The sequence below is a fragment of the Myotis yumanensis genome, unplaced genomic scaffold, assembly GCF_028538775.1.
Source record: "Myotis yumanensis isolate MYYU_CA2020_CCGP unplaced genomic scaffold, mMyoYum1.0.hap1 SCAF_1, whole genome shotgun sequence".
NCBI lineage: Eukaryota > Metazoa > Chordata > Mammalia > Chiroptera > Vespertilionidae > Myotis > Myotis yumanensis.
The window spans coordinates 98356438-98373630 of NW_027223752.1; the positions used below are offsets into that span (position 1 = coordinate 98356438).

The window sequence follows — 17193 nt, forward strand, 5'->3', positions numbered from 1 at the left end:
GATATCAATTTATTTATTTTTCCTTTGCTGTTTTTAAAAACTACATTACCCCCCTAAGATACCGGGCTCATCGAAGCATTCTTGAGCAAAGGTTCTACTACAAAGGATCCTGCAGATGAGATGAGATGAACAGGGCATGTGCTGTTCAGAGGCAGCAGCCTCCATGGAGGCTGATGAGTGCCTAGCTGCCTCCTGTGCTCACAGCTATTCCCTGTTGCCCCAGGGGTTTGGGAATTCCGGGGGTGGGGGGTGGGGGAGGGAGAGGCTGAGTCAATGATGGGATTATGTCTGAATGAAAGCAGAGCTCTGAGAACAGAGCAGGGAGACAGAGAGAGGCACTTAGAGAGCGTCAGAGGAATGGGATGGGACAGGCTTTGGAGTGAAGCCCCAGGCAGCCACAGGTAAGACTGTCCTGCTTATACCTCCCCTGAACAAGTCCAAAAATTATTTCCCACTTTGAATTTTATGTTTGAAAGGAATGCTATTCTGTTAAAATGTGACATCATGGTTGTGATGGTTAAATGTTATGTGTCTAGTCCAGCCGGTGTGGCTCAGTGGTTGAGTGCTGACCCATGCACCAAGAGGTGGCTGGTTTGATTACAGGTCAGGGCACATGCCCGGGTGTGGGCTCGATCCCCAATAGGGGGCATGTAGGAGGCAGCCAATCCATGTTTCTCTCACATTGATGTTTCTATCTCTCTCTAAAATCAATAAAAACATATATTTTTTAAAATGTTATATATCTACTTGACTGGCCATGGGACACCCAGATTAAATGTTGTTTCAGATGCTGTTTCCAGATGAAATTAGCAGTGGGATTAATGGACTTGGTACATGGCCCTCCCCAATGTCGGTTGGCATCATCCAACCCGCTGTGGGCCAGAATAGAACAAAAGGGCAGAGGAAGGAGAAATTCACTGCCTTTGCTTCTTACCTGCCTGCTTGAGCTGGGACATCAGTCTTCTGCCCTTGGACTAGGACCAACACCATCCTCTTCCTTGGTTCTCAGGCCTTTTGACTCAGACTGGATTATACCAGCAGCTCTCCTGGGACTCCAGCTCGCAGATATAGGTGGTGGGACTTCTCAGCCTCTGTGAGAAAATTCCTCAAATGAATCTCTTTATCTATATCTATGTCTCTTCCTATGTCCATATCTATATTTATATCTCTCCTATTGGTTCTGTTTTCTGGAAACTTTATTCAAGACTAAAATCAAGTCCATTGAACATCGTAGATGGAAATAAACTTATACTCACCCAACCTGGCAATCTCCTCCTGCACACACCCTCTCCCCAACACCCACATACCCATCTGAATTCCATTTCTCACTTTACATTTACTATTTAGAAGTGATGGCCCATATGAAGACAACAGCTCTTTCTCATTTTAGCAACTAACTAAACTATACAGTCACTGAAGGCAGGAGCAGTATCTCAGGATCTATATTTCCTACAGGGCCTAAAACCCAGAAGCAAGTGCTCTGCACATAGGTAGGAGTTTCAGTTAATTAATGAATTCAATTTTCAAATTAAATACTAATATTTAAGAACACTAATTAATATTGCACTATTAAACTCAAAAATCAAAGAAAACTGAATGACATAGAGACTACCCTGCCTTTACAGTTCTCACCCCGAATCCTTTAGAATGAGACTGAAGTACAAGGCAGGGAAGTGTAGAACAGACTGCAGTCTTAAAGTTATTGATTTGGCCCCCTTCACCAGCATTAAATTAGCCATGATAAAATGAATGAAAGTCCTGTCAGCATGTTACACTCATTGGCAAAAAGAACAAATAAAATCACTTTTTATACAAATACTCACCCGAGAATATGTTTTAATGATTTTAGAGATAGAAGAAAGAAGAGAGAGAAACATTGATGTGAGAAACATTGATTGGTTGCTTCCCACCTCAACCAGGGATCTGCCCAGCAACCTAGGAATCACACTGCAACCTTTCGTATATGGGAAGACGCTCCAACCGAGCCACTTGGCCAGAGCACCAATGAAACCATTTTGACAAAAATCTGTCTCTTTTCTATAGACCATCTGATCTTTATCCCAAACCTTCTTTGCCATGATAAACCAAAGATTGAAAACTGAAGATATGAGACCCACACAAACTTAGATTATGTAGTCCACATTTTAGTCCAAATGTACTAGAATGTGTTCCCTATAGAAATATTTTCTATAACTTTGTCTAATCCTTTTCCAGTAAACTTCCTCTAAATGTTTTATAGTCTTTTCTGAAGAGCTTATTCCAGTTAGACACAGCTTAGATACCTGACAGTTTTTCTGAAACTTCTGTTTCAACTTATCTTATTTAAATTCTGTCCCATTACTTCTGGAAAATCTTTTTTCCTGTCACTATATTGTAGATAGTGTTCATATTCCTTCTTAGGCATAATTTAACCATGCTTCACACATTAACTTGAGTAGACAGTATATGGCATAAATTACAGAAAGCAGAGATGTACAAAGACATTTTGTGGTGAATAAATTAAAGCATTAATTTCAGACATATCAAACTAACACTTTTTAAAATTGTGGTTCCTGTAATTTTCAGGCCTGTTTCTAAAGTTTGTGGAATGGGGGAATTAAATGGAAGAGATTAGTTTAAATCTTCTATTTTTATTTCATTGGTTGGAGATCAGCCAGTGCCGTGAATATTTAAAGAGGAAACAAATTTAAAAGAGAATTTAACACAGAGGCCTGCCTCAGACTTAAGATGTTGACATTTACCTAGACAAACAGGTGAAAAAGACTGGCTTTAACAACTCATCAGACATAATCACAACAATCTGGCACTTAAAAGAGTATTAAGCTAGTGCTCATTGGGAAAGAACTTTATCACCCCTCAAGTAATATGTGCAGGGTGGTACAATAAACCTGAATTGACTGAGGAAGCGAACATGTTTAAACTGTAAAGGGAAGACTTAAAACAGGAGAACCTAACTCAAATTTAACCGAAATCTCTATGTGGAAAAGGAAACATTCCCATCACAGGCTCTCCTGGGATCCTGGGTTTCTGATTTCCACAGGAATACACATGGAACTGGAACCAAAATACACGCACACACACAATCCTTTTTTTAAAGAAGTGAGACAAGAAAAAGAATCAAGTTTATCCTCGTTCTCAGTTTTATTTTTCTCCATAAATGGATCATTTATACCATATTTTCATTCATTTTGTTTATTGCCTGTCTCCCCCAGCTCCCCGCCTAGAATCCAACTTCCATGAGGACAGAAATGTTTTGTCTTGTCCACTTCAGTATCTCAGGGGCCTAGAACACTAACTCATAGCAGGCAATTAATACACACTGAAGGAATTAGCTTACTTGGCACTGACTTCTCTATTTAAAGACTCAAACAGAAAGATAACATAAATACTTCTCTGCTAAAAAGAGCTAGAGCTCCCGCCTCCAAATTGTTACACTATTAGAAGTCTTTGTATTAGGTTTTGAGATAGTATTAACCCTTAAAATATAACCCATGGAGCATCTCAAATCTGACCATCTAATTAAAGGTGCTAAAGATGAAGCTCCATCAGGGCAGAGGCAGTGACCCGGTTTCCTATCGATATCAGCTTGTGACATGGGCCTGGTGTGGGGCAACAAGTAAGAGACAATTGGAAAAGCTGACTGTGCTAGCCACCAACCTAAGCACTTACATGCATTCATTCACTCACTCACTTTTTATAATCATTCCATGTGAGGGGTACATTATGATCCCTCGTTTTCAGATAAAAAAAAAAACACAAGGCATAAGGGAATAAATAACTATTAGTTACCAATGTATTGTCTCTCAGCTCCAAACCCACCCCTCTTTGCCCTTTGTACTCGGGAGCAGGCGGGATGTTAGGCTATGTCAGAGGGCACCAGAGGGACACTGCAAGGCTGCAGCCCCAGGAAGATCCTCCCTTACAGGTTCTGACCTCCAAGGTCTTTATTCAAAGTGGGAGCCCAGAGGCCAGCTTGGGGGAGTCCCAGCTACACCTTTGGCCACACTCTCCTCACTGGTTACTGCTTCTGCAGACCAACTCTGGCCCCATTTCTTGAAAGTCTTTTGCTACCAGCAGGCTACATGTTCTTCTAGTAGCCACAGCTCCTCTGAAAAGGACTGACTCCCAGCCTTGGGATGGAGGGTGGACCCTCCCCTCGTCCTTAGCTCCTTCATTGTCCCTTCTCCCTCAGCCAAGAGGTAGAGCCTATACTATGCCTCTGTACCCCTTAGACACCTTTACCCCCTTTAGCACTTTTACCCCTTTCTACTAGTTAACAATTCTTTATATTAATCGTCCCTGGATATAGTTCTGGGAGGGTAACTCTTATATCAGTCCCTGAATTGCCCAAGATTGTGCCAGTAGGAAGCAATCATGCTGGACTTCAAACCTGGGAAGTCTGATACCAGAGGACACACTCCAAACTACGATGCTACCCTGTCTTAAACATCTGGGATAAAATCCAGGTTAACTTCCCCTATGCCCTGGATACCTCTAATGGCACAGGAAGTATTCACCTGCCTAGGAATTTCATTCATTGGCAAAAATGTGAATTTTGATAGCTAGGTGAGATACTCAATTTCATCTTCTCAAGTATGGCATGGAGTAATACCACGTGACCCTAAATTTTAATATTTCAGATCACTTTTACATGCAGGATTTCACTGAAAGAGCTTTGTAGAATTGATAAGGCATGCTATTTTTACAGATAAAGAAACTGAGATCCATAGATTTTAAAATTTTGACTGAGTAATTGCACTCATTTCCAAACTCCCAGGCAGGATTTGTCTATAATATAACTATCTTGCCTTGAGATTTAGTTACTCTGGAGGCAATTTGACTGGTGTCGGGTGAATTTCCCGCCAAAATATAAGCTGGCGCGGGCAATTATTTAGGTTTCCCGCGCAAAATCAGAGTTAGTTTAAAATGCCTATATCTTTTGAAGTATGGGTTCGATTGAAATGGGTATGAAACGGTTCGCATACGCAGGTAGGTATCTTTGAAACAAATATTTGGTAATACGCAGTTACAATCGGCCCGAATTTACACGTTTCCCGCACTCCACCGCAAATCTATATGAACCGAGTTAAGACGGCTCCCGCCGAGTACGCGCAATTCACGCGAGCCGACTTAACTCGTTTCCCGCAACCCAAGTGTTAAACATGGATCTCTAAAACACCCACATCCTAATCCTTAGAGCTTGTGATATGACCTTATATGGAAAAGGGACATTGTAGATGTAATTAAATTTAGGATCTTGAGATGGGGAGATTATTCTGGATAATCAAGTGGGCCCTAAATGCCATTGTAAGAGTTCTTATGAGAGAGGCAGAGGGAGACTTCACACACATAGAGGAAGGGTATTGTGAAGAAAGAGGCAGAGACTGGAATGATGTGGCCACAAGCCAAGCAATGCCTGCAGCCTCCAGAAGCTAAATGAAGCAAGGCACAGAAAGAGACAAGGAACGAATTCTTCTCTAGAGCCTCTGGAGATAGCACAGTTCTGCTACAACCTTGATTTTGGCCCAGTGACAGTGGCCTCTGACTTCTAGAACTGTGAGAGAATAAATTTCTATTGTTTTAAACCACCAAGTTTGTGGTAATTTGTTATGGAAGCCTTAGGATACTATTACACTGACAAAAATCAAGTTTTTTTAAAAAAGTATGCAGGCCCTGGTCAGGTAGCTCAGTTAGTTAGAGTGTCATCCCAATACATCAAGTTTTCGGGTTCCATCCCCAGTCAGGGCACATACAAGAATCAACCAAGGAATGCATAAGTAAACCAAAGATCAATGGTTTCTCTCTCTCTGGCTCGCTCTCTCTCTCTCCATTCCTCACCTCCCTCCCTCCCTTCTCTCTCTAAATTTTTTTTAAAAAAATTAAAGTATGCAGATAGCCCTGGCCAGTGTGGCTAAGTGGTTAGAGTGTCAGCCCACACACCAAAGTGTTGGGTCCAGTTCCAGTCAAGGGTACATACCTGGGTTTCAGGTTCAATCCCCAGTCCTGGTTGAGGTGCGTGCAGGAGGCAACCAGTTGATGTGTCTCTCTCACATCGATGCCTCTTTCTTCTCTCTCTCTTTTCCCTTCCCTCTATCTTTCTCCCTCCTCCTCCCTCCGTCCCTTCCACTTTCTCTAAAAATCAATGGAAAAAATATCCTCAGGTGAGGGCTAACAAAAATATAAAAAGAAGTATGCAGATAGAATATATTTATTGAACATAAAATGATCTATAAGCCCAGATTCATAAAAATTCAGAACTTTAAGAACATTGAGAATGAAAATACAAGTTACAGATTGGAAGAAGATATCTACAGTACAAATATCCTACAAAGGACTAATATCCAGAACCCAGAATATAGAAAGAACCCCTTCAAATTAATTTTAAAAAAAAGACCAACAATGTAAAATTTTTTAAATGGGCAAAAGACTTGAACAGGCCCATTACAATGAGGATGCCCAATAATCAATAAGCATATGAAAATGTGCTCACCATCACTGGTGAATCGGGGCATCACATTAAAATCCCAGATGAGACAGTGATCTACCACTATACCCCTAGTGTAGGTGAAAATATGGAATAGCTAGAACTTTCATACACTGCTGGTGGGAGTGTACATTGCCATAAGTACTTAAGAAAACTATTTGACAGTATCTACTAAAGCTAAGCATATGTATATGCTATAATTCAGAAATTCCACTCATGAATATATACACAAGATTAAGTATGTTTATGTCCACCAAAAGAAATAAACTAAAATGCACAAGATGAATGAAAGCTTGTGGTATATTTCTATAATATAACTACAGCAATAAAAAAGAATGAAGTACTACTATACCCAACAACATGAATGACTCTCACAGACATAACGTTGAACAAAAGAAACCTGACACAAAATAGTACACACTGTATAATTCCATTTATATGAAGTTCAAAACAGGCAAAACCAAACTATGGTGGAAGACATTAGAACTGTGGTTTCCTTGGGGTTATCTACTGGGAGGGACCACAGGGGAGCTGCTGGTGTGCTGGAAATGTTCCCTTTCTTAGGGAGTAAAGGGTACATGGATGTGCACATAAGCAAAAGAAATTGATTGTGCTGTACACTTAAGATTTATGTTCTTTACAGTATAAAAGTTAGATCTTAATAAAAAAGAACATTAAAAATTTATGTTAAAGAAAGAACAGAAATGTATTAAGGTTAATGCATCACATTTAAGATAGTGAGAAAACCAGTGTGCCATTCACGTTTTGTTTAAAAATCATCTTATGAAAACTGATTTTCTTATTTGCAAAATTGGAATATTAGTATCTACCAACCTCATATTAAATGTATTAGATAATGTATAAATATCCTCATGTTCCTTTAAGAATAGCCCCACATAAATATGAGGTAATATTATTTTGAAGCATTCCAAGGTCTCATTTTTACTTATGTAATCTCATAAATACTGCTCCCTTCTTTTAAAATTACAACCACTAAAACCCATAAAGCAAATGAAAGTGGAAACTTGAGTTAGGCCAAAAACAAATTAATAAATTGGGACTAAAGTAGGGATAGCTATTCTTTCCATGATTCTTATGATGGAATACTGTCATAAAACTGAAATGTTAATATTTATAATTATTAAATCTCCCAGAAGGATACTAGAATCTATTTAGTAACAGGATTCTCATCTCCACAGACTCCAAAGATTTATAAACAGCCTCATGCCCAATAATACCATACAGCTTATCTCCTCCATTTCGAGAGTTATTGATAAAACAATTAAACAATAATCTGGTTCAAATATCTATGGATCAAATAATAGAATTCTCCTAAATCTTAGCTGTCTAATATGGTAGCATTAGTCACGTGTGGCTATTTAGCACTTGAAATATGGCTAATCTGGCCCAGCCAGTGTGGCTCAGTGGGTTAGAGCATCATCTTGTGCACCAGAAGGTCTCAGGTTCAATTCCTGGTCAGGGCACATACATGTGTTGCATGCACCCCTGCCCCAGTCGGGGTGCACAAGGGAGAAAACCAATCAATGTTTCTCTCTCTCTCACTCTCTCCCTTCTTCCCTCCCTCCCTCCCTCCCACTCTCTCTGAAATCAATGGAAAAAAATATCCTTGGGTAGGGTTAAAAAAAAAAAAGAAATAAGGCTAATCTGAATTGATGTATTCTCTAAGTATAAAATACACACCATTTTCAAACCTTCATAACAGAAAAAGAATGTAAAATATCTCATTAATATTTTATATTGATGACATGTCAAAATAACATTTTAAATATACTGATTAAGTAAGATATATTATTAAAATGAATTTAACCTGATAATAATTACTCTTTTTTAATGAGGCTAATAGAAAACTTTGAATTCCATATATGGCTTGGATTATATTTCTATTGGACAGCAGATCTCTAAATAAAGGTGGAAATTTTCAAAATGCTATTTCTTTCAAGACAGTTTTCAGAAAGAGAGTTTAAAGAATGAGGGTTAAGATTACTTAATGTTTTCTGGCCAAATTACCTGTGGTTGTCCAAGATTAAAACCTACATTGAAACTTTATCTACAATCAGCTGAGTTTTAGAATGGTCATATGATACCAAGTTTGGCTTACATGAAGTCACAGAATATTTGACATATATATTGACATGAATATTTAACATGCAAACCTTCAGTTCTAAAACACTTGAGGACTTTGAGCTATAGAAGCAGAGAAATGACCTTAGTACATCTTTTACAGGACTTCCCAGACATCCCAACACAAAAACTATATTCAATTACAAAAGCAATACTGATATGGACTGAATTTTGTCCACCCAAAATTCACTTTGAAGCCCTAATTCCCAATATGATAGTTTTTAGAAATGGGACCATTTGGAGGGAATTAGGTTTAGATAAAGTCATGGGGATGGGACACTGATCATGGGATTAGTGTCTTTATAAAAAGAGAGAGATCAGAACTCTTTCTCTTTCTCTCTGCCATGTGAAGACATTATGAAAAGTGGCCATTTAAAAGCCAGGAAGGGCGCCCTCACCAGAAACTGAAACTGCTGGAGCTTGATCTGGACCTTCTCACTTTCAGAACTATGAGAAAATAAATTTCTATTGTTTAAGCCACAGTCTTTTGTGTTTTGTTATGACAGCTCAAGCAACTAATACAGATCCCTACCACTTGAAACAATCTCTTTTTATTAAATATCATAATTAACATTTACTTAATGCTTATTATGAATACAAATTTCCACCTTTATTTATAATAATAAGCATTTATAATGCTTATTATTATTTTTGCTATAGTCAGGTAATGTGATTTGCAAAATGTGGAGAATAAATAAATATCTGTTGATATTCTCTATATTTCAACAGTACAAACCTGACCTATGGCCTCTGGAGATCAACTGGCTCATAGACCATCTTTGGAGAGCCAGGGAAAAGATTCAAGGAAAATGATTACTACTATAAAACATTACTAATTTGAAATATTTTCTTAACTATATCACAAATACTTTCTTCAGTAAATGAAATTCATATTCTCATTTGAACTGAAAATGCTAAGTTGTTAATATCTCCCCTAGGGATTTGCTTCTTGGTATGGCACCTTCAATCATTTCATCCTAGTTTAAGCGTAATAAAACCTCATTTATGCTCTAAGGCATGAGCAATCCTAAATGTTCCTCAATCAGTATAGTACTCAGCTTTATGGCTTTTGGAATAACATTTTTAAAAACATTACAAAAAAAGAAGGAAGGAAGGAAGGAAGGAAGGAAGGAAGGAAGGAAGGAAGGGAGGGAGAGAGGGAGGGAGGGAGGGAGGGAGAGAGAGAGAGAGAGAGAGAGAGAGAGAGAGAAAGGAGTAAGGAGTCCCAGAACAAAAGAGCCCAGAGAAGAAAATTCTATGCTTTGTTTCTTTAAAAACATTCAAAACCTCTTTGAGTTTTTTAACTTCCTTATTTTAAAGAATGAAAGCCAAAAAAAGGTAAGAGAACCAAATAGGGTAATCCCTTCTATCCCCATTTGAAGCTCCACGGGGTCTACGAACTCCAAGAAATCTATACAAAATTTTGTCCTATACTAGTACATATTTTCTAGGGAAAAGGACCTGAGCTTTGAATATAATATCAAAGAAGACAGTGACCAAAAAGGTTAAAAACCTCCTGTTTAAGGCTTTGCTTTAAGGAACTGAATGAACAGGTCTTCTGGCACCTAGCAGCATAGCACCTAAGACCTCAGCATGCGTACCAGGCCCTGCTTCTGCTACTTGGTTGGCTACCTTGTTCCTTAGTTTTGTTTCCCATCTTGCGTATAGTTGCTAGTTGCCTTCAACTTCCCCCTTGTTCCCAGCTGTCCTACTCTGAATATCCCTGTTCACTAACATGGACCCTGAGTGGCTGTCTCATTTCAGTGAGACTCACAGTGGTACCGACCACATTTATCAACATACACTTTTCCCTTATTCCTCTTTACTCTTTGGGGGCCACCTGAATTTGCCGCAGTGGTGGATGTGTTTGTTGTCCATTTCTTTACTCTCTGTATTTGGGTCTAGACATGATCAGTTTGGCCAGGTACTTTTAATGATCACTTTGGCTGGTTATATCCTGTACTGCCATTCCCAGGTGATGTAAAATTCTTTCCCACTCCCACCTTAAAGATATTAGCTCCCCAGAAAAGAATATTAGATAAAACTGCCCAAGCATTCTGTTTATGTCAATGACTGTGGCACTATTACATCAAGTGGCAGAGTCCCATGCACCTGCCTGGCCTGTTTCTTCCCTAAGAGTCAGTAGGGCGATCAAGTACCCACAGACTTTGCACTTCACCCTTCCACACGCTCCAAGTTCTCTACTTAAATTTAACTCTGGATCTTCCCACATCCCTCCTTGTATTGGGGTAAAGAATTGACTCTTTCTATACTCTTCTCACCAATAAATTCTAAAATCTCTTCGTTTCCTTGCAGAGCGCAGATGGGTAAGTTTCAGGTACTGGTTTTTCCTAAAACTTGCCTAAAACCAGTGAGTCTCGCCCATGGACATCCTGGATCTGAAGGCAAGCAGGGGCTGGCCAGGAGGGTCCCCGACACCCAGGACTATTTATAACAAGATCGACCCCAGGGAGCGGCAGCCACAGGCAGGCGAGCTGCAGCGCCACGACTCCTCGCCCCCACCCCCCCACCCTCCCACCCCCAGGCTGGCTCAAGGACCCCGGGAGCCGGCGGGGCTGGGCCGAGGGTGCCGCGGCCTCCGGCTCCTCCTCGGGGCGCGCGCGGCCAGGTGGGTGGGTGGCGGCGGCCCGGCCCCGGGGATGGCCGCGGCCGCGCTCCGCCAGCAGGTGGCCCCGGGGTCCCAGCGGCGCCGCCCCCTCCCGGCGCCCCTCCTCCCGCGGGGGCGGTCAGCGCCCCGACCCGGCTCGCACCCGCCGCAGCCGCCGCCTCCGGTCCGCCCGCCGCGTCCCCGGGGCCGCGCTCGCCGCCGCCGCCGCCCCCGCCGCGCCCCGAGCTGCGCCCAGGCCGGCCCGCGGCGACACCCCGGGGCGCGCGCCGCCCCCGCCCCCAACTCGCTCCCCCACGGAAAGTTCGGCTCCGGCCGCGTTTTTCCCCGAAGCCGGGAAGGAGCCGGGGTCGGGGGGCGTGCGGAGGGGCCCGGGCGGCGGCCGGGAGGGGGCAACTTCTCCCGGGAAAGCGCTTCCCGCCGAGCCCCGCGCGCCGCAGCCCCCGCGCGGGTTCCAGGCGGCTCTTCCCTTCCCCCGGCCTCCCCCCTGCGGATCCCGGAGACGGACCTTGGTCCCGGCGCCCCCGCCGCCGGGTGACCCGCCGCCCGGCCGCGGCGCTGCCCCCGCACCATGGAGTTCTCCGAGAGGAAGAGGAGCAGGAAATCCCAGAGCTTCAAACTGCTCCGCGGAGGTGAGCGCGCCGGGCGGGCAAGGACGTGGCGCCGCGTCCACAGCCCCGCGCGGCCCGCGCCCCTGCCGGGCTCCGGGACCCCCGAGTTCCCTCCCGCGGGCGCCGCGGCCGCGCACCCCGGCAGGCGAGCAAAGTTGTCCGGGGGAGGCGGGAGGTTGTCGTTCCAGGTAAACAAGTCGGAGGCCACTAAGGAAATTAGCAAACAATGACACTTGGGGAGCCGGGAGCCCTCTTTGGTATTCCGCTCCCGTGGCCAGGCTGGGGGCTGGGGGAGAACTGCCTTTCATCAGGCCGAGCGCACGCCGATCCCCACCGGTGGTTGTGGGCTTGGGGTTGTTTTGTTTTTTTTGTTTTTTACCACCGAAGAGAAAGGAAGAGGGTGGAGGTGATTCTTTTAAGAACGAGAAAGAAGCTCAGGAGCCGTACAAGCCCATATAAGAATTGTCGATTTCCGAAATCGTTTCTAGGTACGTTATTGGAGTTGCAAAGGTATCTTAGAATAGATCACTTATCAGTCAGATAAGTATCATTTTTTTAAAAAAACCCCCAGCCAGTTCCTGATGATTTAACAGGTGTGCACCGCAGTGTCTGGGCTTGGGCTGATTTTATCAGGGGAGGGGAAAGTTGAATACTATCATCATTGAACAGTGTGTTCAGTTACTTGTCAGAGTCTTTATTTTCCTGATTTCACTTTTTTTAAAAAAAACAAAAAACAAAAACGGCCAGAACTTAAGTTAAGAACAGATGTAAAAAATGTCTATGGAAATGCATTGTGTCACTTTAAAATGAAAGGCAGGTGACTTATTTTCATGGCAATGTCACAAGTCCTAATACTGAGTTTAGAACCACTCGGTTTAAATATCTTTGAATCAATTTGAGGCCAAAACCAAACCGCAGAACCTGTCCATTTTTCCTTGGTTGCGTTGTCTAACTTTGGTATCAGAGTAGAGAGCAAGGCAATTGTTTTAACAATCTGGGGAAGTCACAGATAAGCTGGTGAAAATTAGAGGGCAATTGCAAGCTAACCTGTCACATCAAATCAATAAAGCTTGCTTTCAGTTGGTCTGAAAATGGTTTTCTTACAGATTTTGAAGATCTGCTTGTGTCTGTTTCCCCTGCTTTAGTTTGACACTTCTTAATGGAAGAGGTCTGAAATAGTTTTATGAATTCAAAATATTTGGCTCTGTCTTCTTTCTATGTACATTTTTTCCTAGCAGTGTTGATTACTCAGCCATTTGTACTTTAAAAATCTCTCCATGTATGATTGGCCTATTTGTCTGATTCATTCAGGAATGTAGGCTGCCTACTTATTTATGACCTCAGGGAACTTACTACTTTATCTTAAAAGTGAGAGTACTTCTGTAGACCTTGTCCTGTGAGGTTCAAGGCCATAGCAATAGCTGTTAAGAAGGAACTTCTCTTTGCTTACCTAGTTGATCCTACTTTTTTAGAAATAGATTGTGAAAGCACAGTAGCCTCTATAGAGAAACTTGTAAAATATTGTATTTTAAAGTTGACTGACATAGCACGTTTTTCTTCCTTTTTTTTCTTTTTCCCCCTAAATTATGGGTCTGATTCTTATCTCTGCAGGTGCTTTTTAGAAAATAAACTATTGCATATTAAAGCACAGTAGCTGAATGCAGAAGACTCTCTTGTGTGAAAGATGGAAATCTTGCTTTCTTATTCCAATTATACTGTATTTGAAATAACAAGTCAGTATTTTTCCAGTGTGATTGCCTCTAAGTTGCTTAGAGGTGGGGATTTTTCTGGGTAAACTGAGAGTACCAGGTAATTAAAGCATACTGTTATTCATATGCTCATGAAAATGGGTTGTGGAGATCATTTGGAACCCTCCCCTGGCCTATGATTGGGCACGGTTCTCTTTTCTCTATAAACATCCTTGTCATTTGAAAGAAAAGAAGCCTAGTAATTGGCATCTGTGGGCCAAATTCACTCTGAAAACCATGTGGTCAAGCAAAGCTGTTTTCTAAAGTTAAAGTAATATTTCAAGTTTGTGTACTTCAGAGTAAGCAAAATCTTAGGGATTATTAGTAACTACAAATTCTGTGATTGACCGAGTTCTGGAAAATTGTATTTGTGAAATAAAGTATAGATTACCCATACTATATAGAATGAGATTCTAGTCTATATTGTTGGTTCATACTGTGTAGGTCATTAGAATTCTAATTTTTGGTTGTTTTCTCATCCCAGATTATCACCATGAGGTATATAAGATGTCAGAATTCAACAATGATGTCAATGGGGAGGCCAAAGAGACACAACCCATTTTTTTAGGTAGGTTCTTATGTCAGTTAATTCCTGGGTAAAGCAAGGTAGCCATTTGCAATTAGGGGCGGGGGGAAGGGATTGTGCCAGAATGGGAAATGTCTGCCATTGCTTAATGTATGACATTCTTTTCAAGACCTTTTATTTTACAGGTTGCCAATATATCCCTTATTAACATTGGTAAAAGTTGTAATTTCAGACATAAATGTTTATTAGTGTCTACACACAGTGCTAATTATCACTCACTTCCAGAGCCAGATGCTGACGGTGCAGTTTTGTCGCTCTGTGCTCACCCCATTTACATTGCATATTCGCTGGCACGCTTCGCTGGCAATAGTTTGTGTAATTGGGGTATTACATCTTTGACATCTGGATAACAGAAATTCAATTTCCAGGAAGCCGCTATTTGTTTGGTTTTGCTCCTGCCTTGGGTGGGATAGAGGATTAATATGCTGTCTTATTATTATGTCCCTTCACCTTTCTGGCCTGGTTGCTAATCCTGCCATGACAAGATTAAATTAAATCTACAGTCAAAAAGCGTAAGGAAAATAAAAGTGTGATTGTCTGCCTAACCCCCTCTTGATAGTGCTAGTTATCATTGCGCAGCTCCTCATTTTCCTGGCTTTGTGTTCTTTTCATGACAACATTTGGGGTCAGAGACTGGCCATGCTTTGCTTTCATTGTCCTCATTCCTAGCGCAGCTCGGGGACAGAGAGCAAAAGCAGCATCTCTGAGACCTTTTGACAAATGCAGCTGCATGATGAATGAGTAGGTAGCCCCAAATGTTGCCACTCTTTCCACGTGCAGTTTTTGGCACCTAGCATGTGTAGTTCCTTATCTGCAGACCAGGAGCCCAAAATTAGGATGTTACCTCTAGGAGTGAAGGACCCATAAAATCAGAGTGGAGAGTAAATGGTGGCTTCTGGCTCTGACCTTGCCCATCCTGGACATCTCTCCACCGCTGGTAGGGGGAGGACTGGATGCTGCACAGTAAGGAAACAGAGAATGGGGGCAAGTGTGGGAAAGAGTAATTAAAAGCAAAGGTCAGAATGGGGGAGAGTTGACAGAGTTTAAGGAAGCAGATTGCTGCTCAGACCCAGGGTGAGTAGTGCTACAAAGTGAAACAATGTGAAAGCCAGATGGCTTAGTGGTCTGTCACCAGGATCTCTCTTTTTTGCTTTGAGGAAGAGAAAGGGTGGCTGACAAAGGACAGAGAAATCAAACAGACACTTACTAGAGGTAAAATAGGAGGGACATAGCATTTCTTACACCAGCGATCACTGAAGGCCCATGGATCTTTCCATCGAGAGAGAGAGAGAGAGAGAGAGAGAGAGAGAGAGAGAGTATTACTGAGGCCAGCATTGCTCTCAGCACCTGTTTACTCTTAAGAGAACCAAAAATGAAAAGGTTAATAGTCAAATGAAATGCTATGACCCAGAGAGAGAATACTCTTGAATTGTACTCTTTCCAGTTTCTTAAACTTAATCAGATGGAATTCTGTATTTTTGGTTCCCTCAACTTGATCGGTTAGAATTTTATATCTAGATACCACTCGATTTATCCATTTGAAATGAAGAATTTGCCTGTTAGTAAAAAATTTACATTTATCATAAAAATGGAGCAGCATGCCTTTGGTTTAGTATGCTCCAGTGAAGCAGGCTTTCCCCCTGTCTGCTGTGTACTTGGAAAATAGTAAGGATGCTTTACAGTAGGTTAATTCTGGGTCTGAGAGAGTGGAGGATGAAGAACAAGAAGATACTAGTGCTCAAAATTCAGTAAAATGTACACTCTTGAAGGGGGAGTAATTGCTGCTTTCATTTTTCCTGTCTCGAGTCTAGGAAGATAAGAGAACATCAGCGACAGACCAGGGTTGGGATAAGCTTTCAAAATTGGGCAGGAAGGCCTCAGACATCAGGAGACAAAAGACTGAACAGCATGAAAGTGTGCCTGGGTTACTTTTCAATCTTTCATTCATTCTGGGCAAGAATTGATATGGTTCCTAAAGAACATTTTTATTTTATCTCCAGGTCAATTTTTTAAGTGGAAAAGCAAGTGATTACACAAGCATAATTTCTAGGGCAATTGGGAATAGTTCTGGATAGCATATAAAATTAAGAATTTTGTCGTTGACCTTGTTATAAAATGGACATTTGTTTTAGTTTGTAATTACTCTTCTGAAAACATAGAGTTAAATCATGTTTGTTTTGTAAGTCACCAGCATCTATCCATAATAGTACTACAGTATAGAGATCGGTGGGAGGTTTATGACATCCAAGGAAGTTTGTTAGCAAAACACCAGAAGAACTGTTTCACCCATAATGCCGCCCTGAAACATGGCCCTCAGGTTTCTGTTCAGCATTTTCTGTGTTCACACATGTGTCATCCATGATGCTATCTGCACTTAAAAGATTAAAGGTCATGTCTTGGGGAAAGAGATTGCTCCAGAATTTTGCCGAGGTCCCCACAGGAAATCTATTTCTCTGCAATATTTTTAAGCTGTTGACTACGTAGGGCAGGGGTCCTCAAACTACGGCCCGCGGGCCACATGCAAATACAAATATTGTATTTGTTCCCGTTTTGTTTTTTCACTTCAAAATAAGATATGTGCAGTGTGCATAGGAATTTGTTCATAGTTTTTTTTAAACTATAGTCCGGCCCTCCAACGGTCTGAGGGACAGTGAACTGGCCCCCTGTTTAAAAAGTTTGAGGACCCCTGATGTAGGGTATCCGACATGGGAGGACAACTCAGTAGTGGGAATAGCTGGGCTGTGTGCTTTGGGAATCACACATTTTCGTGTGATAATAGGGCTAGCATAGGTAAGTTACTTTACCCTGAGCGCATTGACTTTGTCAAGCTGGCTGTGGTGGACTATTGTAATTCACTTTAATCAATTCAACAGGTGTTTGTAGGGAAAAACTATGAACTGAGCACTTTTCTGAAATGGAAGTGGGTTGGGGGTAACAAAATAAATGGATAGGGCGGGTTCCCTGCTCTCAAGGATAAAAATCCAGTTGGAGAGAGA

The 17193-nt window shown here is 41.8% G+C and overlaps 1 protein-coding gene across 6 annotated transcripts in view; it reads left to right on the forward strand.

Annotated features, from left to right (window-relative positions):
* Window positions 1-11594: 11594 nt before the first annotated feature.
* The window catches only part of BEND7 (BEN domain containing 7), an 80177-nt gene continuing 74578 nt past the window's right edge, over window positions 11595-17193 (forward strand). For 2 of the 6 annotated variants that reach the window (XM_070428304.1, XM_070428308.1), the window contains exons 1-2: window positions 11595-11884; window positions 14096-14179. In XM_070428304.1, the coding sequence (XP_070284405.1) occupies window positions 11824-11884; window positions 14096-14179 (145 nt within the window). In that variant the 5' untranslated portion in view covers window positions 11595-11823. Of the gene's footprint in view, window positions 11885-12278; window positions 12352-14095; window positions 14180-17193 lie in introns of those variants that run through there. The other 4 variants (XM_070428313.1, XM_070428315.1, XM_070428318.1 and 1 more) reach the window with 3 other exon arrangements.